We start from the raw sequence: 26,041 nt of genomic DNA on the forward strand, positions 1-26,041 counted from the left end.
AAATTATACTTTAAGTGTATATACACCAAACACTTAGTATATTATTTCTGAGGATATACAAAACTCACTAAAGCTCATCATGAACCCCATATTTGATTCATAGGACTGAAAAATATTAAAACTATTGGTAGGTAGAATCATAGATTCTTAAGACAGGAAGAAAATTTAAGGGTCATACAGTCCAAAGGATTAATTTTTTTAATGTAGATATTCTAGATAGCTATAAATGACTCAATGATTTACTACAACAAATGTTATATTGTAGTTTCTTTTTCTTAGAATTATCTAAAATCACTTACCAGTCTGTGGGTACTGTGGGACTTCAAAGGGTATCTGAGTCCTTGGATCTTGAAAATACTGAATGTTTTCAGAATGCTGAGGATATACTGGTACTCTAGTGATAAATGGGCTGGATTTTGGAGGCACAGAATTCAGCTCTGTTCCAGCACTAGTGGGCCCAGCTGAGGTAGCCGCTACATTACTTACAGGAGTCTTGGGTGGAGAGCCAATTTTACTAGAGGAAAAATTTAACAAATGGAAATGATACATCACTGCCTATGTCCGTTAAGTCTTCATCATTAGGAATTTTTCATAAAATTATATAGTGACCATTGACAGACAATGCTTCAGGTTTTTCAGGTGACAAATAAGGCAATGAATTTTACTGCTACCTTCTACTATTAGTTCACAAGATTATAGTAAAAGATATCATATTTTGGTGAGGGTGAAAAAAAAAAACACAAATTCCAGGTAGGACTGTTCTATTAAGAGTTAAGATTAATTGAAATGTAAACTCAATGAAGAAAGGCGATTTTCGTCCATTTTGTTAACTGCTATATCCCTAGGACTGTAAACGTTTGTGGCATATAGAAGGCACTCAGTAGTATTTGTTGGACAAATGGAAAAGTTCCTGCCACACAGTAGGTAGTCAGTAAATATCTGCTGGACAAACAGAATACCAATAAAATGTATTACTCATTAAACTGATGAAAAACACATAAGCTTTCTTTTATTTAAAAAAAAGAAAACACAAATGACTTTTTGTTGAGTCACCACGCAATCACTTCCAGAGGATCTTACCGTGGCTTCTTACATCCTCTGAAGAAGTCAAACTCTGGCAGAGAGAAGATATGTGGTGGTAACTGAAGAAAAAGATCTTGTTAATGATGCAGGAATTCAATACACTGCATCTCAAACTAAAGAAGCCCTTATTAAAGCAACAGTTTTATAAACAACAAGGAATATGGGGTGCCTTTAAGTCTAGCTGAGATTAATCTAGAAGATGCTTACTTTTATGTGTATTTGTGTATCAAAATGTAGAAAATAACTAAGAAATTGTAGATAAGAATAGTAAGTACAAACAGCTTAGACATTAAAGGTATTTTAGTGCTGGGCTTACTCTTTGAAGTTCAATAAAGGCAAGAAGGAAAATAATTAGGATTTCCTCATAACAACAGTAAGTCAATTCAGTCACTCAGTCGGGTCCGATTCTTTGTGACCCCATGGAATGCAGCACGTCAGGCTTCCCTGTCCATCACCAACTCCAGGAGCTTACTCAAACCCATGTCCATTGAGTCGGCGATGCCATGCAACCATCTCATCCTCTGTCGTCCCCTTCTCCTCCTGCCCTCGATCTTTCCCATCATCAGGGTCTTTTCAAATGAGTCAGTTCTCTGGATCAGGTGGCCAACGTTTTGGAGCTTCAGCTTCAGCATCAGACCTTCCAATGAATACTCAGGATTGATCTCCTTTAGGATGGACTAGTTGGATCTCCCTGCGGTCCAAGTGACTCTCTAGAGTTTTCTCCAACACCACAGATCAAAAGCATCAATTCTTTGGCGCTCATCTTTCTCTATAGTCCAACTCTTACATCCATACATGACTACTGGAAAACCATAGCTTTGAAAAGACGGACATTCGTTGGCAAAGTAATATCTTTAATATCTCTGCTTTTTAATATGCTGTATAGGTTGGTCATAACTTTCCTTCCAAGGAGCAAGAGTCTTTTAATTTCATGGCTGCAGTCACCATCTGCAGTGATTTTGGAGCCCAAAAAATAGTCTGTCACTGTTTCCATTGTTTCCCCATCTATTTCCCATGAAGTGATGGGACCAGATGCCATGGTTTTAGTTTTCTGAATGTTAAGTTTTAAGCCAACTATTTCTCTCTCCTCCTTCACTTTCATCAAGAGGATCTTTAGTTCTTCGCTTTCTGCTGTAAGGGTGGTATCATCTGCATATCTGAGGTTATTGGTATTTCTCGCAGCAATCTTGATACCAGCTTGTGCTTCATCCAGCCTGGCATCACGCATGATGTATTTTGCATATAAATTAACTAAGCAGGGTGACAAAATACAGCCTTGACGTACTCCTTCCCTGATTTGGAACCAGTCTGTTGTTCCATGTCCAGTTCTAACTGTTGCTTCTTGACCCGCATACAGATTTCTCAGGAGGCAGGTGAAGTGGCCTGGTATTTCCATCTCTTTAAAAATTTTCCACAGTTTGTTTTAATGTACACAGCAATTACTAAGCTTATTCTAGGCAATATGCTAAGTGCTTTACACAGATTATCTGCTTTTCCGTATCAGAATGTCACATACCATAAAATCTGGATAAGTACTTTTTGAATGGCAAAGTCTTAGACTGCAGGAAAAAGGCACTCAAATTCATGACAAGGTTCAAGTTCAGGTAAGTTCAGTCATGCAGTCATGTCTGACTCTTTGCGACCCCATGGACTGCAGCATGCCAGACTTCCCTGTCCATCACCAACTCCCGGAGCTTACACAAACTCATGTCCATTGAGTTGGTGATGCAACCATCTCATCCTTTGTCATCCCCTTCTCCTCCCACCTTCAATCTTTCCCAGCATCAGAGTCTTTTCAAATGGGTCAGTTCTCCACATCAGATGGCCAAAGTTTTGGAGTTTCAGCTTCAACATCAGGCCTTCCAATGAATATTCAGGACTGATTTCCCTTAGGATGGACTAGTTGGATCTCCTTGCAGTCCAAGGGATTCTCAAAAGTCTTCTCCAACACCACAGTTCAAAAGCATCAATTCTTTGGCGCTCAGCTTTCTTCACAGTCCAACTCTCACATCCATATACGATTACTGGAAAAACCATACCTTTGACTAGACGGACCTTCGTTGGCAAAGTAATGTCTCTGCTTTTTAATATGCTGTATAGGTTGGTCATAACTTTTCTTCCAAGGAGCAAGCGTCTTTTAATTTCATGGCTGCAATGACCATCTGCAGTGATTTTGGAGCCCAAAATATAAAGTCTGTCACTGTTTCCCCATCTATTTGCCATGAAGTAATGGAACCGGATGCCATGATCTTAGTTTTCTGAATGTTGAGTTTTAAGCCAACATTTTCACTCTTTCACCTTCATCAAGAGGCTCTTTAGTTCTTTGCTTTCTGCCATAAGGGTGGTGTCATCTGCATATCTGAGGTTAATGATATTTCTCCTGGCAATCTTGATTCCAGCTTGTGCTTCATCCAGCCTGGCATTTCACATGATGTACTCTGCATGTAAGTTAAATAACCAGGGTGACAATATCCAGCCTTGAAATACTCCTTTCCCAATTTGGAACCAGTCTTGTTCCATGTCCAGTTCTAACTGTTGCCTCTTGAACTGCATACAGATTTCTCAGGAAGTAGGTAAGGTGGTCTATTATTCCCATCTCTTTAAGAATTTTCCACAGTTTGCTGGATCCACACAGTCAAAGGCTTTGACGTCGTCAATGAAGCAGAAGTAGACATTTTTCTGAAACTCTCATCTCTGGTTCCTCTACTTTTTCTAAATCCAGCTTGAAAAATCTGGTAGTTCACAGTTCACATACTGTTGAAGTACGGCTTGGAGAATTTTGAACATTACTTTGCTAGCATGTGAGATGAGTGCAACTGTGTGTTAGTTTGAACATTCTTTAGCATTGTCTTTTTTGGGGATTGGAATGAAAACTGACCTTTTCCAGTCCTGTGGGCACTGCTGAGTTTTCCAAATTTGCTGGCATATTGAGTGCAGCACTGTAACAGCATCATCTTTTAGGATTGAAAAAGCTCAACTGGAATTCCATCACCTCCACTAGCTTTGTTCATAGTGATGCTTTCTAAGGCCCACTTGACTTTGCATTCCAGGATGTCTGGTTCTAGATGACAAGGTTCAAAGCCATATGAAATCATGCAAGCTATCCCAAAAATTCAGATTTAAGGAAAAAATCTAACTTTCCATCTCATTCTGGCCAGATAGCTAGATTACTATAGCTACACTCTAGATGAATTTCAGGATTCCAGGCCCTCCTTCACAGTAGACCCTCCTCAGTTCACTTCAGTTGCTCAGTTGTGTCCGACTCTGGCCTCCCTGTCCATCACCAACTCCCAGAGCTGGCTCAAACTCATGTCCATCGAGTCAGTGATGCCATGTAACCATCTCATCCTCTGTCATCCCCCTTTCCCTGCCTTCAATCTTTCCCAGCATCAGGGTCTTTTCCAATGAATCAGTTCTTCACATCATGTGGCCAAAGTATTGGAGTTTCAGCTTCAGCATCAGTCCTTCCAATGAATATTCAGGACTGACTTCCTTTAGGACTGACTGGTTTGATATCCTTGCAGTCCCTCTTACCTACATGCTTTTGTCTGAGCTGCTTTTTCCGTTGACAAGACCCTTCCTTCCTAACTAGTCATAGTTTTGGAATAGTTCAGGTGTCATCACCTTACTGCTAAAAAATTTTCCACAATTAACCTCAGACAGAATTATTGCTATTTTTCGTGTTTTAGTTAACACTTGGAACCCAACTCTGCTGCAGTACCTTTCAGCATATATTGTATCTGTTCATATCTGTTTCCCAAGCTACACTGGAAGACACTGAGAGGTAGGGAGTATATTTAGTTCATTTTCATTAACTATGCTAACTGGTCTGATATGTAGCACAGAGCAGAAGATTTACAATTTTTGAATCAATGAATAAATGATTTACTTAGATTTTCTTATTTTTGAAAGTTTTTAAACACTGAGATATAATTTACACTTACAAAGTGTACAATTCAGTGATTTCTGGTATATTCCCAAGGTTGTGCAACCATCACCATTATCTTATTCTGTAGAAGCATTTTCATCACCTCTCAAAGAAACCTGTATTCATTAGCATCTATTTCCCATTCCCTTGTTCCCCCAGCCACAGCCTCTAGCAACTACTTATCTACTTTCTGTCTCCTATGGATTTGCCTATTCTGGACATGCACATAAACGGAATTCTACCATAATGGCTTTTGCATCTAGCTTCTTTCACTTAACATAATGTTTTCAAGGTTCATCCATATTGTAATACATACTAGTACCTTAGTCTTTCATGGTTGAGTGACATTATGGTTTTACAACTTTACCTTGCCAAAATCTTTCAAAAGCTCATTTCCTTAGCATGTTTAACACAAGGCATCCATTATCTGGTGCCAAGGTACACATCTAAATTTTCTTCCAATACTTCTCCCAGCAATATAATATTTCCCTGTTCTTTGATCCAACTGCAATATTGCTTCACTTATGTAAATGCTGTCTCCCCCATTATGTCATAAGTTTCTTAAAGGCACAGATATACATCTCATGTATTTTCAAGAGTGCCAAAAGCAGAGCTCAGAATTAGTGTATAAGCAACATTTGCTAAACTAGACAATGTTCTCTATCTCTTCCAAGACCTCTCTGAGGGAAGACCATCAGATCAGATAAGATCAGTCGCTCAGTGGTGTCTGACTCTTTGCGACCCCATGAATCGCAGCACGCCAGGCCTCCCTGTTCAACACCAACTCCCAGAGGTCACTGAGACTCACGTCCATCAAGTCAGTGATGCCATCCAGCCATCTCATCCTCTGTCGTCCCTTTCTCCTCCTGCCCCCAATCCTTCCCAGTATCAGAGTCTTTTCCAAGGAGTCAACTCTTCGCATGAGGTGGCCAAAGTACTGGAGTTTCAGCTTCAGCATCATTCCCTCCAAAGAAATCCCAGGGCTGATCTCCTTCAGAATAGACTGGTTGGATCTCCTTGCAGTCCAAGGGACTCTCAAGACTCTTCTCCAACACCACAGTTCAAAAGCATCAATTCTTCGGCACTCAGCCCTCTTCACAGTCCAACTTTCACATCCATACATGACCACAGGAAAAACCATAGCCTTGACTAGACGAACCTTTGTTGGCAAAGTAATGTCTCTGCTTTTGAACATGCTATCTAGGTTGGTCATAACTTTCCTTCCAAGGAGTAAGCGTCTTTTAATTTCATGGCTGCAGTCACCATCTGCAGTGATTTTGGAGCCCCCCAAAATAAAGTCTGACACTGTTTCCACTGTTTCTCCATCTATTTCCCATGAAGTGATGGGACCGGATGCCATGATCTTCATTTTCTGAATGTTGAGCTTTAAGCCAACTTTTTCACTCTCCACTTTCGCTTTCATCAAGAGGCTCTTTAGTTCCTCTTTACTTTCTGCCATAAGGGTGGTGGCATCTGCATATCTGAGGTTATTGATATTTCTCCCGGCAATCTTGATTCCAGCTTGTGTTTCTTCCAGTCCTGCGTTTCTCATGATGTACTCTGCATAGAAGTTAAATAAGCAGGGTGACAATATACAGCCTTGACATACTCCTTTTTCTATTTGGAACCAGTCTGTTGTTCCATGTCCAGTTCAAACTGTTGCTTCCTGACCTGCATACAAATTTCTCAAGAGGCAGGTCAGGTGGTCTGGTATTCCCATCTCTTTCAGAATTTTCCACAGTTTATTGTGATCCACACAGTCAAAGGCTTTGGCATAGTCAATAAAGCAGAAATAGATGCTTTTCTGGAACTCTCTTGCTTTTCCATGATCCAGCGGATGTTGGCACTTTGATCTCTGGTTCCTCTGCCTTTTCTAAAACCAGCTTGAACATCTGGAAGTTCACAGTTCACATATTGCTGAAGCCGGCTTGGAGAATTTTGAGCATTACTTTACTAGCGTGCGAGATGAGTGTAATTGTGCGGTAGTTTGAGCATTCTTTGGCATTGCCTTTCTTTGGGATTGGAATGAAAACTGACCTTTTCCAGTCCTGCGGCCACTGCTGAGTTTTCCAAATTTGCTGGCATATTGAGTGCAGCACTTTCACAGCATCATCTTTCAGGATTTGGAATAGCTCAACTGGAATTCCATCACCTCCACTAGCTTTGTTCCTAGTAATGCTTTCTAAGGCCCACTTGACTTCACACTCCAGGATGTCTGGCTCTAGGTCAGTGATCACACCATCGTGATTATCTGCGTCATGAAGATCTTTTTTGTACAGTTCTTCTGTGTATTCTTGCCATCTCTTCTTAATATCTTCTGCTTCTGTTAGGTCCATACCATTTCTGTCCTTTATCGAGCCCATCTTTGCATGAAATGTTCCTTTGGTATCTCTGATTTTCTTGACGAGATCTCTAGTCTTTCCCATTCTGTTGTTTTCCTCTATTTCTTTGCATTGATCACTGAAGAAGACTTTCTCATCTCTTCTTGCTATTCTTTGGAACTCTGCATTCACATGTTTATATTTTTCCTTTTCTCCTTTGCTTTTCGCTTCTCTTCTTTTCACAGCTATTTGTAAGGCCTCCCCAGACAGCCATTTTGCTTTTTTGCATTTCTTTTCCATGGGGATGGTCTTGATCCCTGTCTCCTGTACAATGTCACGAACCTCATTCCATAGTTCATCAGGCACTCTATCTATCAGATCTAGGCCCTTAAATCTATTTCTCACTTCCACTGTATAATCATAAGGGATTTGATTTAGGTCATACCGGAATGGTCTAGTGGTTTTCCCTACTTTCTTCAATTTCAGTCTGAATTTGGCAATAAGGAGTTCATGGTCTCAGCCACAGTCAGCTCCTGGTCTTGTTTTTGCTGACTGTATAGAGCTTCTCCATCTTTGGCTGCAAAGAACAGAATCAATCTGATTTCGGTGTTGACCATCTGGTGATGTCCATGTATAGAGTATTCTCTTGTGTTGTGGGAAGAGGGTGTTTGTTATGACCAGTGCATTTTCTTGGCAAAACTCTTTTAGTGTTTGCCCTGCTTCATTGCGTATTCCAAGGCCAAATTTGCCTGTTACTTCAGGTGTTTCTTGACTTCCTACTTTTGCATTCCAGTCCCCTATAATGAAAAAGACATCTTTTTTGGGTGTTAGTTCTAAAAGGTCTTGTAGGTCTTCATAGAACCGTTCAACTTCAGCTTCTTCAGTGTTACTGGTTGGGGCATAGACTTGGATTATTGTGATATTGAATGGTTTGCCTTGGAAACAAACAGAGATCATTCTGTCGTTTTTGAGATTGCATCCAAGTACTGCATTTCCGACTCTTTTGTTGACCATGATGGCTACTCCATTTCTTCTGAGGGATTCCTGCCCGCAGTAGGTAGATATAATGTTATACTTATAAGTAGATATAAAATTTCCCTATCACATGCTAACTGCACAAATAAACAATACAAATGTCTACCTATCCATTTATTATTTGAAATCACTAGTGATTTACTGTGTGCCTAGCATAATGCTTTTTCCCTATATGGCATACAATAGATACTGACAGACTATGGGCAACATAATCTGAGTATGTTTTACCTCAGACTTTAAGACACTAAAAGAATACAAAAGCCTGAGACATTAGAGGTGAAAGTAACTTTTCAGATAATGTGGAAGTTTTAAAACTTTTTTCTTAAAGTACCAAAGCTTTTCTACCAAAGTAAGTCTTATGCTGAAATCCCAAACAATAGTAATAGATGCAGATATTTAGTGAGTGCTATGTGGCAGGCACTGAGCAAAGCATACTGCAGTATTAAGTCATTCAGTTCTCACAATCAACATACCAGGTAGGTAGTATCATTATATCAATTTTATGGATGAGTAAACTAAGGAAGACAGATTAAGTAACTGGCCTAAGATCATACAGCTAGAGAAGGGTGAGCCAAAATGAACCCACAGAATTTGGCTTCAAAGATTTCTCTCTTAACAACTACCCACCATTACAGAGCACAAAGTGGAGCTGTTCTAATCAAAACAGGGGCTGGAGGCTCAAGCATCTCACCTGCTTACGTTTCTACTTAGTTCCTTTCTGGCACCTCTATGGACTCATTCCTAAAGTTCAAGGAAATAAGGTGTGAAAAACTCAATTCTGGTTCAACTTCTTCAGCTTACAGTTGAAGAAAACACCCATAGTTGAAGTGAATTTCCAAGGTCAGAGGGCTATTCAATTGCAGAGCCAGGACTAGAATTCAAATTTTTTTGGTATTTAGTGCTATCTCTACTACATGAAATAATCTGCATAAAAATTCTGATTACCTGCTTTCCCTCGGGATAAATAAAAATACTCAGGCAATTATAAACAGACTAAATTACTTATGTAAACATTTTTACCTACTACTTACTTTTCAGTTACAGACTCTACAGAAGGCCCAGCAGCATTCTGACCATTGGTGCCAACCTTCCCCACTTTCTTCACAGTCTCCAGAGCTCTTAATGTACTGTCAGTACTACGTGGAATTAGCTGGGAAACACTGTTTTCTGCATTTGAAATTCCATTTGTACTTGGAACAATTTTCCCCGTTGTTTCAGTACTTCCTATGACAGAAATGACATTTCCGGCTGTGGTTGTGACAGTGTTGTTTACACCAACTTTATTTAGAAGAGGAAACGTTCTTACAGTTGCATTGATCTTTTTGTTCCTTAATCGATACCTGTTTCAAAAACAATAAACATATCAGTAAATATTTCACTAACTCTTACCCTAAGTTAAAAAAAGGGGGGATGGGCGGGGAGGTGGGCAATGGGAAAAAAATTTCAAGGAAGGAATAGCTTTGAAAAAACCTTTATTCAGCTAAATATCAAATACTATCAAACTCAATTATAATAGCTGGCACATTAGAATGTATCTCTCATACACATATGTATACACACAACACTTATAATATTTAGGCACACAATTAATATAGCAAAAAAAGTACACATGTATTCAAAAAGCATTCTGAGGGAGTAGGAAGAGATCTTTCTGAAAAACTCTGTATACCTGGAATACAAAGTACACTATGTAAAAAATGAAAGGAACCAGTATCAAATTTAGTTGGGAATGTAGATGAAAAGGTATGCAAGATATGAAAGAATTCTCTATTGTTACCAAGTTGTTAAAGCATCAGATAATTTTAAAGAGATTAAAAAATCCAAAACTCATTTTTAAACTCCAAGATACATAAATTTAGTATTATATTTTTCAGATTAGTTTATGACTAAAGTATAAAGTATTTGGGTTAAAGATTTTTCTGATTTTAAGATCTTTCTTGAAAAAAGCTTTCCTGATACTAAATTTGGGGCTGATATAACACTCTAATACATAAAGCAATTTGATCCTGGATTCAATTCAAGAAAATTTATATCCATTTGTCCAACGAAAATTTCATTATAGTCTTAGTCAATGTTCCTGCCAATACTTTAACATGGTAAACAACAATGTTACATGAATAGAAAGATGACTATACACATATGGGGTCATAATTACATATAACTAAATTAATCTGATACCAATGTTATACATAACCAAACATATGGTAATTAAATATAAACAGTGTTGGTGATGAGCAATACCTTCACAATAGTTTCCCTTTTAGTCTTTCAGTATCTATAAACAGCTTCATTATTCAATCCTTCTCCCCCTCTCTCCCATACACACATGCTGACAGAAAAAGCAAAGCTCAGTAAAGACAAGTATTCCCAGACCAGACTGGCTAAAGATGGAGTGACAAAATACAAAGTTAAAAAAAAAGCAATAGGTTATGGCCAGTTTACACATATCACCTTACAGATCTGGGGAACCAATGATTACTTCTTGAAGAAGGAGGGTTAACAGGCAGACCTATATTTTAAAAAGGCAATTTGGTGGCATGGAGGGGCCTGTGCTTTCCTTAACATACTGTTCTGAAACCTGCTCTGCATTCTTCACCTCAAAGGTTCCTGCACAAAATGCCCAGCTGCTCCTTGTTTTCCTTTCTCAAAGGATAAAGCTCAGATATCCTTAACATTGCTCTTGCAGGTGAAAAATAAAGTTTTAATTGTGGGTCTCCTAAAAGAAAGAAGTGATAAGAAGTAAAATCTTAACAAAAGAAAGTAAAGTAAAAGATAAACAAATAACCTAACTCTACACCTAAAGCAACTAGAAAAGGAAGAAATGAAGAACCCCGGGATTAGTAGAAGAAAAGAAAATTTAAAAATTAGAGCAGAAATAAATGCGAAAGAAACAAAAGAGACCATAGCAAAAATCAACAAAACCAAAAGCTGGTTCTTTGAAAGGATAAATAAAATTGACAAACCATTAGCCAGACTCATCAAGAAACAAAGGGAGAAAAATCAAATCAATAAAATTAGAAATGAAAATGGAGAGATCACAACAGACAACACAGAAACACAAAGGATCATAAGAGACTACTATCAACAATTATATGCCAATAAAATGGACAACGTGGAAGAAATGGACAAATTCTTAGAAAAGTACAACTTTCCAAAACTCGACCAGGAAGAAATAGAAAATCTTAACAGACCCATCACAAGCACGGAAATTGAAACTGTAATCAAAAATCTTCCAGCAAACAAAAGCCCAGGTCCAGACGGCTTCACAGCTGAATTCTACCAAAAATTTAGAGAAGAGCTAACACCTATCCTGCTCAAACTCTTCCAGAAAATTGCAGAGGAAGGTAAACTTCCAGACTCATTCTATGAGGCCACTATCACCCTAATACCAAAACCTGACAAAGATCCCACAAAAAAAGAAAACTACAGGCCAATATCACTGATGAACATAGATGCAAAAATCCTTAACAAAATTCTAGCAATCAGAATCCAACAACACAGTAAAAAGATCATACACCATGACCAAGTGGGCTTTATCCCAGGGATGCAAGGATTCTTCAATATCCGCAAATCAATCAATGTAATACACCACATTAACAAACTGAAAAATAAAAACCATATGATTATCTCAATAGATGCAGAGAAAGCCTTTGACAAAATTCAACACCCATTTATGATAAAAACTCTCCAGAAAGCAGGAATAGAAGGAACATACCTCAACATAATAAAAGCTATATATGACAAACCCACAGCAAACATTATCCTCAATGGTGAAAAATTGAAAGCATTTCCTCTAAAGTCAGGAACAAGACAAGGGTGCCCACTTTCACCATTACTGTTCAACATAGTTTTGGAAGTTTTGGCCACAGCAATCAGAGCAGAAAAAGAAATAAAAGGAATCCAAATTGGAAAAGAAGACGTGAAACTCTCACTATTTGCAGATGACATGATCCTCTACATAGAAAACCCTAAAGACTCCACCAGAAAATTACTAGAACTAATCAATGACTATAGCAAAGTTGCAGAATATAAAATCAACACACAGAAATCCCTTGCATTCCTATACACTAATAATGAGAAAACAGAAAGAGAAATTAAGGAAACAATTCCATTCACCATTGCAACGGAAAGAATAAAATACTTAGGAATATATCTACCTAAAGAAACTAAAGACCTATATATAGACAACTATAAAACACTGGTGAAAGAAATCAAAGAGGACACTAACAGATGGAGGAATATACCATGTTCATGGATTGGAAGAATCAATACAGTGAAAATGAGTATACTACCCAAAGCAATTTATAGATTCAATGCAATCCCTATAAAGCTACCAACGGTATTCTTCACAGAGCTAGAACAAATAATTTCACAATTTGTATGGAAATACAAAAAACCTCGAATAGCCAAAGCGATCCTGAGAAAGAAGAATGGAACTGGAGGAATCAACCTACCTGACTTCAGGCTCTACTACAAAGCCACAGTTATCAAGACAGTATGGTACTGGCACTAAGACAGAAATATAGATCAATGGAACAAAATAGAAAGCCCAGAGATAAATCCACGCACATATGGACACCTTATCTTTGACAAAGGAGGCAAGAATATACAATGGATTAAAGACAATCTCTTTAACAAGTGGTGCTGGGAAAACTGGTCAACCACTTGTAAAAGAATGAAACTAAACACTTTCTAACACCATACACAAAAATAAACTCAAAATGGATTAAAGATCTAAACGTAAGGCCAGAAACTATAAAACTCCTAGAGGAGAACATAAGCAAAACACTCTCCAACATACATCACAGCAGGATCCTCTATGATCCACCTCCCAGAATACTGGAAATAAAAGCAAAAATAAACAAATGGGACCTAATTAAAATTAAAAGCTTCTGCACATCAAAGGAAACTATTAGCAAGGTGAAAAGACAGCCTTCAGAATGGGAGAAAATAATAGCAAATGAAGCAACTGACAAACAACTAATCTCAAAAATATACAAGTAACTCCTACAGCTCAACTCCAGAAAAATAAACAACCCAATCAAAAAATGGGCCAAAGAACTAAATAGACATTTCTCCAAAGAAGACATACAGATGGCTAACAAACACATGAAAAGATGCTCAACATCACTCATTATCAGAGAAATGCAAATCAAAACCACTATGAGGTACCATTTCACACCAGTCAGAATGGCTGCGATCCAAAAGTCTACAAATAATAAATGCTGGAGAGGGTGTGGAGAAAAGGGAACCCTCTTACACTGTTGGTGGGAATGCAAACTAGTACAGCCACTATGGAGAACAGTGTGGAGATTCCTTAAAAAACTGGAAATAGAACTGCCTTATGATCCAGCAATCCCACTGCTGGGCATACACACTGAGGAAACCAGAAGGGAAAGAGACATGTGTACCCCAGTGTTCATCACAGCACTGTTTATAATAGCCAGGACATGGAAGCAACCTAGATGTCCATCAGCAGATGAATGGATAAGAAAGCTATGGTACATATACACAATGGAGTATTACTCAGCCATTAAAAAGAATACATTTGAATCAGTTCTAATGAGGTGGATGAAACTGGAGCCTATTATACAGAATGAAGTAAGCCAGAAGGAAAAACACCAATACAGTATACTAACGCATATATATGGAATTTAGAAAGATGGTAACAATAACCCTGTGTACGAGACAGCAAAAGAGACAGTGATGTATAGAACAGTCTTATGGACTCTGAGGGAGAGGGAAAGGGTGGGAAGATTTGGGAGAATAGCATTGAAACATGTAAAATATCATGTATGAAACGAGATGCCAGTCCAGGTTCAATGCACGATACTGGATGCTTGGGGCTAGGGCACTGGGACGACCCAGAGGGATGGTATGGGGAGGGAGGCGGGAGGAGGGTTCAGGATGGGGAACACATGTATACCTGTGGTGGATTCATTTTGATATTTGGCAAAACTAATACAATTATGTAAAGTTTAAAAATAAAATAAAATTAAAAAAAAAAAGATAAATAGGGATGAATACTGGACTTCTAACATCCAGGCAGCTAACGACTTAGACTTGGAATCTGGACCTCACAGATGAAAAAGTTAACTACTTTCTATTCTTTTAAAGTCATCAAGAAGCCCCCACAAGCATTTGTTCCCTGCCTTACCAAGTTTAGAATCCATTATCCACCATTAATTCCTACCTTAAACTCTCTTGGCCCAATTACCTTGTTGAACTCACCTGGTAAAGCCCCAATCCAATCTGTTACTTATTCTCTTATTCTGTGCCTGCTCAAGTAGGTGACTGTTGCTAGAGAAAAATCATGCAGTCATGCTGAGTAGATTCATTTCAAAATTATGATCACTTAAAATGGCCAAGCAATACATTAATATACTTCTCTACTAAATTAACTTTCATATGTCTAACATCCTCTTCCCTTTCACTCTCCATAGCCCCATTATAGCTGATGATACTGCCTCCCACTTAACACAGAAAAGATGACACCAGAGGAGCGTTACTTAACTTTCCACCACTAATTCCAGCAACCCTCCTGCTTCTGTAACTACACATTCCACATAAAATAAGGGATGAAGCACTACTGTTCTGAACTCAGGTCAATCTTTCCACTCACACCCCAGGCCCAAGCCCATCTGCCTTCTCCAAGACTTTACTCCTTTAATCATCTTTTCTTCTCCAGTGCATCAACGTTTCATTCAGGTGTCTGATTAAATGTCATAGTCTCTGGGATCCCTTTCCAGACAATCTCATCTAAAATTCCTCCCCTTTTCAGTCATTCTCTTTCTCCTTACTTTGTTACTTTTCTTCACAGGACCAATCAATACCAGGTATTATGTTTTCTATTTATTCACTTTACGTTGATCTTCTCTACTACAGTGTAAGCCCCATGAGAGAAAGGATTTTGCCTTTTATATTCATCTGTCTTTAGCACAGTGCCTGGTGCACACTAGGTGTTCTATAAATATTTGCTATACGAATGTGGAGTAAGCCTTAAACTTCACATGGCCAAGAGAGCTACTGATTTTCTACCCCCAAGCATTTCCTATCTCAGTAAAAGACATCACTTAGTATACAAAGGCCCCAAACCTTGGAGTCATCCTTGCTTCTCCTCTTTTCTTTATACCTCACATTCGATCCATTAGTCAAATCAGGTCTACTTCTAAAATATATCCCAAGTCTGGCTATTTGTCATCATCTCAATTACTATAATCCTAGGACCAAGCGACTAATCTCATGCCTGAACCACTGCAGCAGTCCACCATGTAGTTACCAGAGTAACATTTTTAAGACAAAATTATAATCCCATTGTTCTATTTGAATAAACCACTAAAATGGCTTCCAAAATAAAAGGCAAACTCTTTGCCAGTGTCCACCAAGCCAGTACGATCTACTCTTGCCTAGCCTCTCCAACATTATCTTTCTCCATTCTTCTCATTCTCCATCCTCCCAACACACTGGTCATCCTTCTGGTTCCTGAACTTGTTTCCACCTCAGACTTTATAGCATTTTATCAGTAGCTGAAATTATCTGTTTACAAGTTTAATGTTCCTCTTTCACCACTAGAAGTACCTCAAATAAGTACCTAGCACTTAACAACCATTTTTAAATATATTTGTTGAGATGGATGACCTCAGGCTTTTGTCACTCTCCAGAATGCAGTAATCCTTGGGAAAAGGATTCTGATACCCTATACTCTAAAATATATTCATACAAATATTAAGAGAGATCTGGGGCATTTGTTTGGTTAGAGATATGTACAATAGAGAAAGCAGGCCAGAGTAAAAAAATTAAGTTAAACATCTGCATTCGAATTCCTCCTGGTACATTATCTGAGTTAAGAAAAAGGATCCATCCTCAAAAAGTCTGAGTTGGGTAGCAACATGCATTTTTTTTAACCAACGGGATGATGACATCTTCCACTTCCTCAATCCTTTGTATTATCCTGTTTCTCCTTCTTTTTATTTAAGAGCAACAGAGTATGAAACTGGTTGGAAATATAAACTGTAGATTATCTACTCTTTCAACATAAATATACTGAGTTTACATGTCAGATACTTTTTAGGTTCAGAAAATATAAAGATGAATAACCCATAAATAAATGAAGTCCAGTGAAAATACACACAGTAAGTAAATAACTGCAACACAGTAAGCAAACTGGTAGTTATAAAGTTACCAGGTATAGGGTACTACAGAAGCACAGTGAAGGTAGCAACTAACACTGGCTGGAAGTCACAGAGGTTTTCAGGTGGAAGATGCTATCTGAGTACAATCAGGACTGGCAGCTCTCCAAACAGAGAAAAGGAGAATATAGGATATAAAGTGAACACACATACAAAGGAAAGAAGAATGAGAGAAAGTGTATAGTAGTAAACTGGATGTACCTTAAAAAAGTAACACAAAAGGTGGAATAAGGCTGGAAAGCAAGACTGGGCCCAGAACCAGCAATAATATACTGAGAATCAATTAAGAATTTAAAGCAGAAGATGGACAAGTAAGTATACACTTACTTGCAAAATAAAATCTTGGTTGAGACACAGGGAGATGCATGTAAAAAGCTACATAGCGCAAAACGGACAAACTGGGTAAACATACACATGTAAAACATTAAACACTGCACCTGGCACAAAATCTGACCAATTAATTTGGCTCATTTTTACTACTACTATTATAAGTTCAGGCAAGAAATAATAAAGTTCTAAAGTAGGACTGGAGATAAAGAATAGGAAGCCAATTTGAAGATATAAGATGGAAAATGGATTTTCAGGTGGGCACCAGTTGTGAGTATAATGGCAATGAAATCACACAATTTCTTCTCCAACTTTTTTAAGTTTAAGGGCTTCCCAAAGGAGGTCTCCTAAATGGGAAGCACTGCGAGATGAAGTAAAAAAGGTAGGCCAGGGGACTTCCCTGGCTGTCCAGTGGTTAAAACTCTGTGCTTCCAATGTAGTTGGCACAGGTTTGAACCCTGGTTGGAGAACTAAAATTCTACATACAGCGTGGTGTGGGGCTAGCCACCCCCCAAAAAAGTAGGCATGAAGTAGATGACACAGAGACTTGCAGGCCACAGAGTAGACTTTATATCTTTATCAACAGGGATTCCTAAGCTTCTCATTATCTGCAATGAGCCTTAAATGCAAAGTTCCCCCTATTTTGTTGGGAATAATGGGGTTGAGGGTAGACAACCACAGCTATACGATAACTAATTAGGAGGCAACTATGAATCAAGAAAAGGGGATGCCAGGTTAGACTACAACGACAGAAAGAACAAGAGTCAAGAAATATACAGGAAGCCGAACTGACAGACTTGACTAAGACAAGCAAGTGAAAGCTGACAAAAATTATTCCAATAGCATGGAATATATAACTGACTGGACAGGGTACACCTGGGGAGAGTAGGCAGATGGTGTATACAAGAGAAGACATCAATATATGAGGAGAAAATTAGCTCAAATTGGATTTAAAGTATCTAAAAACAAAAGAGAGATGTCCATTAACAGTTGATATGCAGGTGAGATATTCAGTAGAAAGGCTAGAATCAATTTTTGGTGAAATCTCAATGATGAATGTTTTGGTTAAAAAACAGAACAACCAAAACTTTGACAACATTTATTACAGTTTATCTCCATTTACTTTTATGTCTGGGATAAGTGGACATAGAAAAAGGGATTACCTATAGGACAGGAGAGAGGGAAAAGAATGTTAAAAAGACCAAAAGCCCATAAAAAGAAAATGTATCTGCTTTACCATTTTACCTGAGACTCAGCTGTTACCTTCAATAGAACCTGAGTAAATAAGACTCTAAGCATAAGAATATTTTCATTCTGCACAGGTGCTTAGCAGAAACATGAATTCTAGCTCTACAATGGTCTAAAATTAGATTCCTGAATAAGGTTTTAAATCACTTGTTAACTATGCTGCCAGAAGCAACAAGGTATGGTTTCAAAAGTAAAGGTTATTTTTCAATCTAAAGAATTCCATGATGTGGACTTAACTGCATCTTTGAAACTCATCACAAACTTTGACTCTATATGACTCTTTCATGATGACCAAAATTAAATCCAAATAAAATAGAGTTCTCTTAACTTACTTTTCAAGCTCTTCCTGAGAATGGGCAAAAGTACAATTTGTTCCTCGTGGACACCCTCCTTGCTGTCGCAAATCTCGACACATGCTGGTCTTGTATTTGCTGTTTGGCTGAGGCTACAAAAAGAAAATCAGTATGTGGATAAATGAAGATTTCAGTTCTCACTCACTCCTTGTGACATCAGAGTTCTATGAGGACACCTTTAATTCCTTTTCACATTAGACAACTCTTGTGCTGACGTAACTACCACTGCCCTGTTTCCTGTTATGAGTTACATGGCATAATCATGAGTTGACATTTTAGATACTCCTTCTGAGGATCATCAGGAACTAGTTCAAAGCTGCATTACTTATCTGTCAACAAAATGTCCACAAAAATAAAAGATTTTTTCATCAAAATTCATTGATGTCTCAAAATTATGATATCAAATCAAGCAAACAATGTCAAAAAGCATTTAAAAAGCTGTAAGCTTTGTCTACTTAAACGTTCTCAGGAAAAGGAAGAATACAACTTACTCTAGAAGTTAAAATTTAAGAAACACTAATTTTACTTGTCAACTTCAGAGTATAACTTTCTTCCAAGGGTCGGTGCTAAGTTTATACAAATAATGAGGCAAAATATAAAAACATCATGACTGCTATAATTTGCATCAAACTCTAAGACATCATTATTTCTGTGACCTTAAGATGAAACATTCATCTTTTAGCTAATTTTTGAACATTATAATGTCTTCTAATAGAATAAGGACAGAAGAGTGGAAAGATCACTTTGGAGTAGACTTGATCCCAGTTCTGTCACTTACTGCCACCGTGATCTTAGATATGTTATTTAACCTCTTTCAACTTCAACTTGGAGACAGCAACTGCCTTGCAGGTGGCTGGGAGGATTAGAAATAATCTATGTAAAATATTGAGACTGGCTCATAATAACTTAATAAATGGATGTTATTATTAGAATAAATGGTTTTACCTTAAATAACTCCTTCAAAAGTACATTGAAAATACTTTATTTCCACACATTTACAAATATGAACTCACTGGAATGGCAACAAATGAGAAAAAAGTGACAATTTCCCCAAATTAAGAAAAAATCAGGCAAAATATTTGGATAGAATCAGATCTACAGCCAGTCAAAAAAACTTGCAGTGAACTCATATTCAAGACACTCCCCAAACTATTGCTGTACTATGAATCAGGTACACTATCAGGTACACTAAAACTCAGGTTTCTCTCAAAAGAACAGAGAATAAAAACTTATGTGACAGGGCTGTCAAATAAGGAGTCCATTAACCAAACAGCCTGTTAAGATGTTCAGCATGCTTCATTAGAAATAAGAGCAGTCAGAAGAGAAATAACTTTACTTACCTGAGGTGTCTCATGGCCTTTTCTACTATAATTTTGTATGAAGTCTACTAGGCCATGAACCACTGTTTTAACAGCTACCATTGCATTTTCTAGCTGCTCCCAAGTTGGTGAAACAGCATCTAAAATAGTCCGCCAAGCGGATGAGATGAGGAAAAAAAAATTCATTAGCGATAAATCTCTTGTGTATAGGAAATCATTTTTTAAAAAGCATAAGCAATTATATTCTCACATACCTGGATTAGGGTCTATATTTGCAAGAAGCTCTAAGTGAGGCCTCAATCTATTTAAGTTAGCTGGGTCACCTGTTCGTTGCAAAACAATTGTCAATTCCTGAACACTCTTTGCAAAGGATTCGGGAGACTGCAGCTAACACAAAAGAGAAAATGAAAAGGTTTTTACAACACATCTATATTCAAATGCTTTTATTCAATCAACATACTGAATAAGTTTTCAAGTGTCTTCAGATTCCATAGTAGAAGTATCAATGATGAATTAAATTTTCACCTCAGAATCTGCCCTATGAAATTCATCATTAGACACTTAGAAAACTTATTTATTAGCTATGTGGTGTCAGAATCTAGATAAATGACAGACTTGGTAAGCTAGGCTGTTTTTATGTCAATACCCGTATTTGTTTCCCTATCGCCTCCTTTAGTTTATTTTGAAAATTAGAAAATAATAAAAAAGAGAGAAATGATATCTATGAGATATTTACATGTAAAAACAGGAATCTCCCAACTGGTTTTCTCTTTAGTTCCTTCAGAAGATTCAAATATTCATCAAGATTAACAACGATACAAAATTAGCATCTCTAGTTTCACAAACCTTATCAATGATAGACTGCATGTGTGATTTATGCGCCAAGTCACCATACAGAAGTGAGGACCATTGCTCAGGTGAAATACGGAGTCCTGCTTCCATAGCAATATGAACAATTTGGGCATCATGTTCTCTGCGTAAAGCCTCATAACTGCGGAATTCCTCCTTTAGCTGCATCAGGGAAGAGTCTTCATCCCTTTTGGTAACCTAAAAATAGAAAGGAGAAAAAAAAAAAAAAAAACATCAGATTTGCTTTGCTCTCACCACTCCCCCAACCAACTTTTTCTTTATTTTAAAAGGGGGAGGTACCTATAGCCTATCAGATACAACATGAAGAAGGTACAAAAAAATAATCTACTTACTAAAAATTCTAAGAAGACACTCTAGGACTTTCACAGTCAGAGAGAAGTCAGGACCTGTCTTCAAAGCTCAAAGGACAGGCTGACTCTTCTGTGAGGGGCTAATGTAACTGGTGATATTAAATTGAGGCCAATCCTCATTTTGGAGACGGAAATGGCAACCCCCTCCAGTATTCTTGCCTGGAAAATCCCAGGGACAGAGGAGCCTGGTGGGCTGCCGTCTATGGGGTCGCACAGAGTCGGACACGACTGAAGTGACTTAGCAGTAGCAGCAATCCTCATTTACCTCCCCCAAAATATTAGGTCCTTAAGAACTACACTGAATCTACTCTGCCTGTACTCTAGAAATGGAATAACAAAACCCAAATAACAGCACATCTGTTTACAATATGGTTTACTGGGAATTTTAAGCCCACTGATGAGACCTACTGCTTAGGAAAAAAATTCCTTTCCAAATATTACTGCTCATTGACAATGCACCTGGTAACTCAAGAGTTCTGATGGAAATGTACGAAAAGAGTAATGTTTTCGTGCCTGATAACACAACTTCCACTCTGTAGCCCATGGATCAAGGAGTAATTCTGACTTTCATGCCTTATTATTTAGAAGATACATTTCGTAAGGCTATCACGGCCATAGATAGTATTTCCTTTGATGGATCAGGGCAATGTAGACTGAAAACCTGTTGGCATTCTAGATGCCACTAAGAACATTTGTGATTCATGGGCATAGGTTAAAATATCAACATTAACAGGAACTTAGAAGATTTCAGCTCTCATGGATGACTCTGAAGGACTTATGACTTTAGTGGAGGAAGTAACTGCAGACATGGTAGAAAAAGCAAAAGAACAAGAACTGAAGTGGATCCTAAATATGTGACTGAATTATTGTAATCTCACAATAAAACCTTAATGGAGTTGTTTAAAGATAAGCAAAGAAAGTTGTTTCTTGAGATAGAATCTATTCCTGGTGAAGATGCTGTGAAGATTGTTGAGATGATAATAAAGGATTTAGAAAAGTACATAAGTTTAGTTGATAAAGCAGCAGCGAGGTTTGAGAGAATCCACTTCAATTCTGAAAGAGGTTCTGCTGTGGGTAAACTGGATGCCACAGAGAAATTATCTGCGAAAGGAAGACTCAATTCATGGGGCAAGCTGTGCTGCTGTTTTAAGAAATTGCAACAGGCACTCCAACCTTCAGCAAGTACCGCCTTGGTCAGTCAGTCATCAACAATGATGTAAGACCCTCCACCAACAAAAAGACTAAAGCTTGCTGAAGGCCCAGATGACAGTAAGCATTTTTAGCAATATTTTTTAATTAAAGTATGTACATTTTTTTTCCAATTTCAATTTTTTTCCAATTTCCAGTTTTCATTCCAATCCCAAAGAAAGGCAATGCCAAAGAATGCTCAAACTACCACACAATTGCACTCATCTCACATGCTAGTAATGCTCAAATTTCTCCAAGCCAGGCTTCCGCAATATGTGAACCGTGAACTTCCTGATGTTCAAGCTGGTTTTAGAAAAGGCAGAAGAACCAGAGATCAAATTGCCAACATCTGCTGGATCATGGAAAAAGCAAGAGAATTCCAGAAAAACATCTATTTCTGCTTTACTGACTATGCCAAAGCCCTTGACTGTGTGGATCACAATAAACTGTGGAAAATTCTGAAAGAGATGGGAATACCTGACCACCTGACCTGCCTCTTGAGAAATTTGTATGCAGGTCAAGAAGCAACAGTTTGAACTGGACATGGAACAACAGACTTGTTCCAAATAGGAAAAGGAGTACATCAAGGCTGTATATTGTCACCCTGCTTATTTAACTTCTATGCAGAGTACATCATGAGAAACGCTGGGCTGGAAGAAGCACAAGCTGGAATCAAGATTGCCAGGAGAAATATCAATAACCTCAGATATGCAGATGCCACCACCCTTATGGCAGAAAGTGAAGAGGAACTCAAAAGCCTCTTGATGAAGGTGAAAGTGGAGAGTGAAAAAGTTGGATTAAAGCTCAACATTCAGAAAACAAAGATCATGGCATCCGGTCCCATCACTTCATGGGAAATAGATGGGGAAACAGGGGAAACAGTGTCAGACTTTATTTTTGGGGGCTCCCAAATCACTGCAGATGGTGATTGCAGCCATGAAATTAAAAGACACTTACTCCTTGGAAGGAAAGTTATGACCAACCTAGATAGCATATTCAAAAGCAGAGACATTACTTTGCCAACAAAGGTCCGTCTAGTCAAGGCTATGGTTTTTCCTGTGGTCATGTATGGATGTGAGAGTTGGACTGTAAAGAAGGCTGAGCGCCGAAGAATTGATGCTTTTGAACTGTTATTCTGGAGAAGACTCTTGAGAGTCCCTTGGACTGCAAGGAGATCCAACCAGTCCATTCTGAAGGAGATCAGCCCTGGGATTTCTTTGGAAGGAATGATGCTAAAGCTGAAACTCCAGTACTTTGGCCACCTCATTCGAAGAGTTGACTCACTGGGAAAGACTCTGATGCTGGGAGGGATTGGAGGCAGGAGGAGAAGGGGACGACAGAGGATGAGATGGCTGGATGGCATCACTGACTCGATGGACGTTGAGTCTGGGTGAACTCCGGGAGTTGGTGATGGACAGGGAGGCCTGGCGTGCTGGGATTCATGGGGTCGCAAAGAGTCGGACACGACTGAGTGACTGAACTGAAACGAACTGAACTGAGCACTACGGTTGATGATTAAGAAATTGAGAAATTTCCTGCCACCACAATAAAGATTATTAGGGTATTTTTCGGAGAAGGCAATGGCACCCCACTCCAGTACTCTTGCCTGGAAAATCCCATGGATGGAGGACCTTGGTAGGCTGCAGTCCATGGGGTCGCTACGAGTCGGACACGACTGAGCAACTTCTCTTTCACTTTTCACTTTCAAAATGGCAACCCACTCCAGTGTTCTCGCCTGTAGAATCCCAGGGACGGGGGAGCCTGGTGGCTGCCGTCTATGGGGTCACACAGAGTCGGACACGACTGAAGTGAGTTAGCGTAGCATAGGGTATTTTTACAGCTTTAATCTATACTTAAGTGACAAAAAACAAATTCAAAGGTAGAGTTTTACATGTCTTACTGAAACTAATTATCTAAAAGTATGTAGCTAGTTAATTTTCACAATAAAAAATACACTTATTCCTGAACCATAAAATCTACTAATGGCCATGTGAAATCTGATACTTGGTTAGAATTCAGACAACCTAGGCCTAGTACAGGCTCTGAAACTTAGACTGAGCACATTGTTCAAACTCTTCAAATTGATGATTTCCTCATCAGTAAAATGGAAATATCCCCAGACCACCTCACTGGCTGTTTCAATTGCTACCGGTGGCACAGGAGACAACAGTAATATGACCTCTAGAACATAAAGACTGGGAAATCAATCTGAGAGTTAACTTAATAGTATCAATTCACAATTCTCTTTGAGAATATATACATTATAGAAAAGTATGGGACCCAAAATTCTAATCAACATGATCTTACATTTAATTTAAGAAAGAGCAGAGTATAACTTCGAAATCTCAAAATAATATACTTAAAGAAACAAAAGCAAGAATTATTAATCTAAAACATACAAAAAAGAAACCTAAAAAACCAGAAGGTGGTTAACACTCATCCAACCACAAGGGTACAGGGTGCTCTTGGGTAGTATGAACATCTATCCACCTGAACTGTAAAGATGTATGTATTATAGGCGGCTTGCAAAGCCTGGCCTAGTCAAGTTCTAATAACAGGTATCAGAATCACCCATGAAGTTTTTTTTTTTTTTTTTCTCACCCATGAAGTTTTGAAAATTACAATTTCAAGTAATCAGAATCCGTGGCTTCGAAGACCACATAATTAAAAAGTATGTATGAATGTTCAAGTTGCACTCATGTATTTTTGTTATCAGATAAAATATCCAGGGATGGGACCAGGAATGTATGTACACTCTGCAAAATCCCATAGGCGATTCTGATGTGTATCTTCATTTTGGAACCACTGCATTAAACACTGGAATCATCAACTCCCTTTGCTCTGACTTCATGCTAAGCAAGCAAAGGTTTGATAATCTTCTACTGGAAAATACCTACAACATGAGAATTAAAGTCATTTAAGAGCTGAACTTCTAATTACAAATTAATAAAATTGATAACATGTAGTATGTGACCTTGTTTGTGATTCTGCTCCTGAGGAATGCCCAAAATTCAGGTCTCTAAGTCTAGAGTCAAGGAAAATATCTTGACTCACTCACAGTAGTTTACTAGAGTAAATGTCCCTGGAGAGAGGTCTTTCAGCAACTGTCAGCATGATACCCTTTTATTCACCAAAACACTGCTTTTAACATTTTAAACTATAGGGCAGTAGTATAGGATGAAATGAGAGCATGATACTGAAATCTCTTTCTAAACTTAGTGTTATTCAAATGTCAGGTATTAGGAGCAGTTGTAGATGTATGACAATTATGAACCACAAATCTGTATGATACTGTTGAGGAAAAGAACAACATTAAATCTGTAAGGCACAGTGTAAGAACCTAGGTGGTCACTTCAGGATGATAAATGAGCTCGGTCATCTGGACGCTTAGCCAAAAGCATTGTTTGAAGAACCAGAGATTGGTTTCAGTTGTTTCCCTAAGGACACAATCAAGCACTGTAACTAGCAGGCAGAGAGTGTCCAACTCTCATTTGTGAAGATAACTCATTTGAACATATTTTCATCAACAATTAACCTGTTACCTCATACTAAGCAGTGCACACACAAAAAAAACCCTCTTTCTGCTTATATCGTTATCACTCTTGAGCTATAAAATCAGCAAAATAGCTTAAATAAGCCTTGGTTTCAAATCCAGAAGTTTTACTTTTATAGAAGCCAATGGGCCTTTCTATTCCAAGACGTGGTCCCTTTGCTCAAGACCTCACCAGCAACTTACATTCCTGTATCATGCAAAAACTTTAAGGATTCAGCCTTCTTTCCATGTCTCTCAGTACCTGTCATCACCCATAAGCCTATCTGACAAGGAAACT

General features: G+C 38.2%; 1 protein-coding gene and 1 non-coding gene across 5 annotated transcripts in view; both read right to left on the bottom strand.

Annotated features, from left to right (window-relative positions):
- Positions 1–26,041, bottom strand: part of RC3H2 (ring finger and CCCH-type domains 2) — a 59,713-nt gene that overhangs the window by 11,575 nt on the left and 22,097 nt on the right. For all 4 annotated transcript variants that reach the window (XM_019970781.2, XM_019970779.2, XM_019970782.2 and 1 more), the window contains exons 6-11: positions 20,650–20,850; positions 20,058–20,190; positions 19,825–19,943; positions 18,464–18,576; positions 9,399–9,707; positions 300–514 (exon numbers count right to left, since the gene is read on the bottom strand). In XM_019970781.2, the coding sequence (XP_019826340.2) occupies positions 300–514; positions 9,399–9,707; positions 18,464–18,576; positions 19,825–19,943; positions 20,058–20,190; positions 20,650–20,850 (1,090 nt within the window). The remainder of the gene's footprint in view (positions 1–299; positions 515–9,398; positions 9,708–18,463; positions 18,577–19,824; positions 19,944–20,057; positions 20,191–20,649; positions 20,851–26,041) is intronic.
- LOC139186007 (small nucleolar RNA SNORD90) lies at positions 20,269–20,379 on the bottom strand. Its single transcript, XR_011569584.1, has one exon. It is a non-coding gene; the product is annotated as a small nucleolar RNA SNORD90 (small nucleolar RNA).

Source organism: Bos indicus, chromosome 11 (assembly GCF_029378745.1).
Source record: "Bos indicus isolate NIAB-ARS_2022 breed Sahiwal x Tharparkar chromosome 11, NIAB-ARS_B.indTharparkar_mat_pri_1.0, whole genome shotgun sequence".
In the NCBI taxonomy this organism is placed as follows: Eukaryota; Metazoa; Chordata; class Mammalia; order Artiodactyla; family Bovidae; genus Bos; species Bos indicus.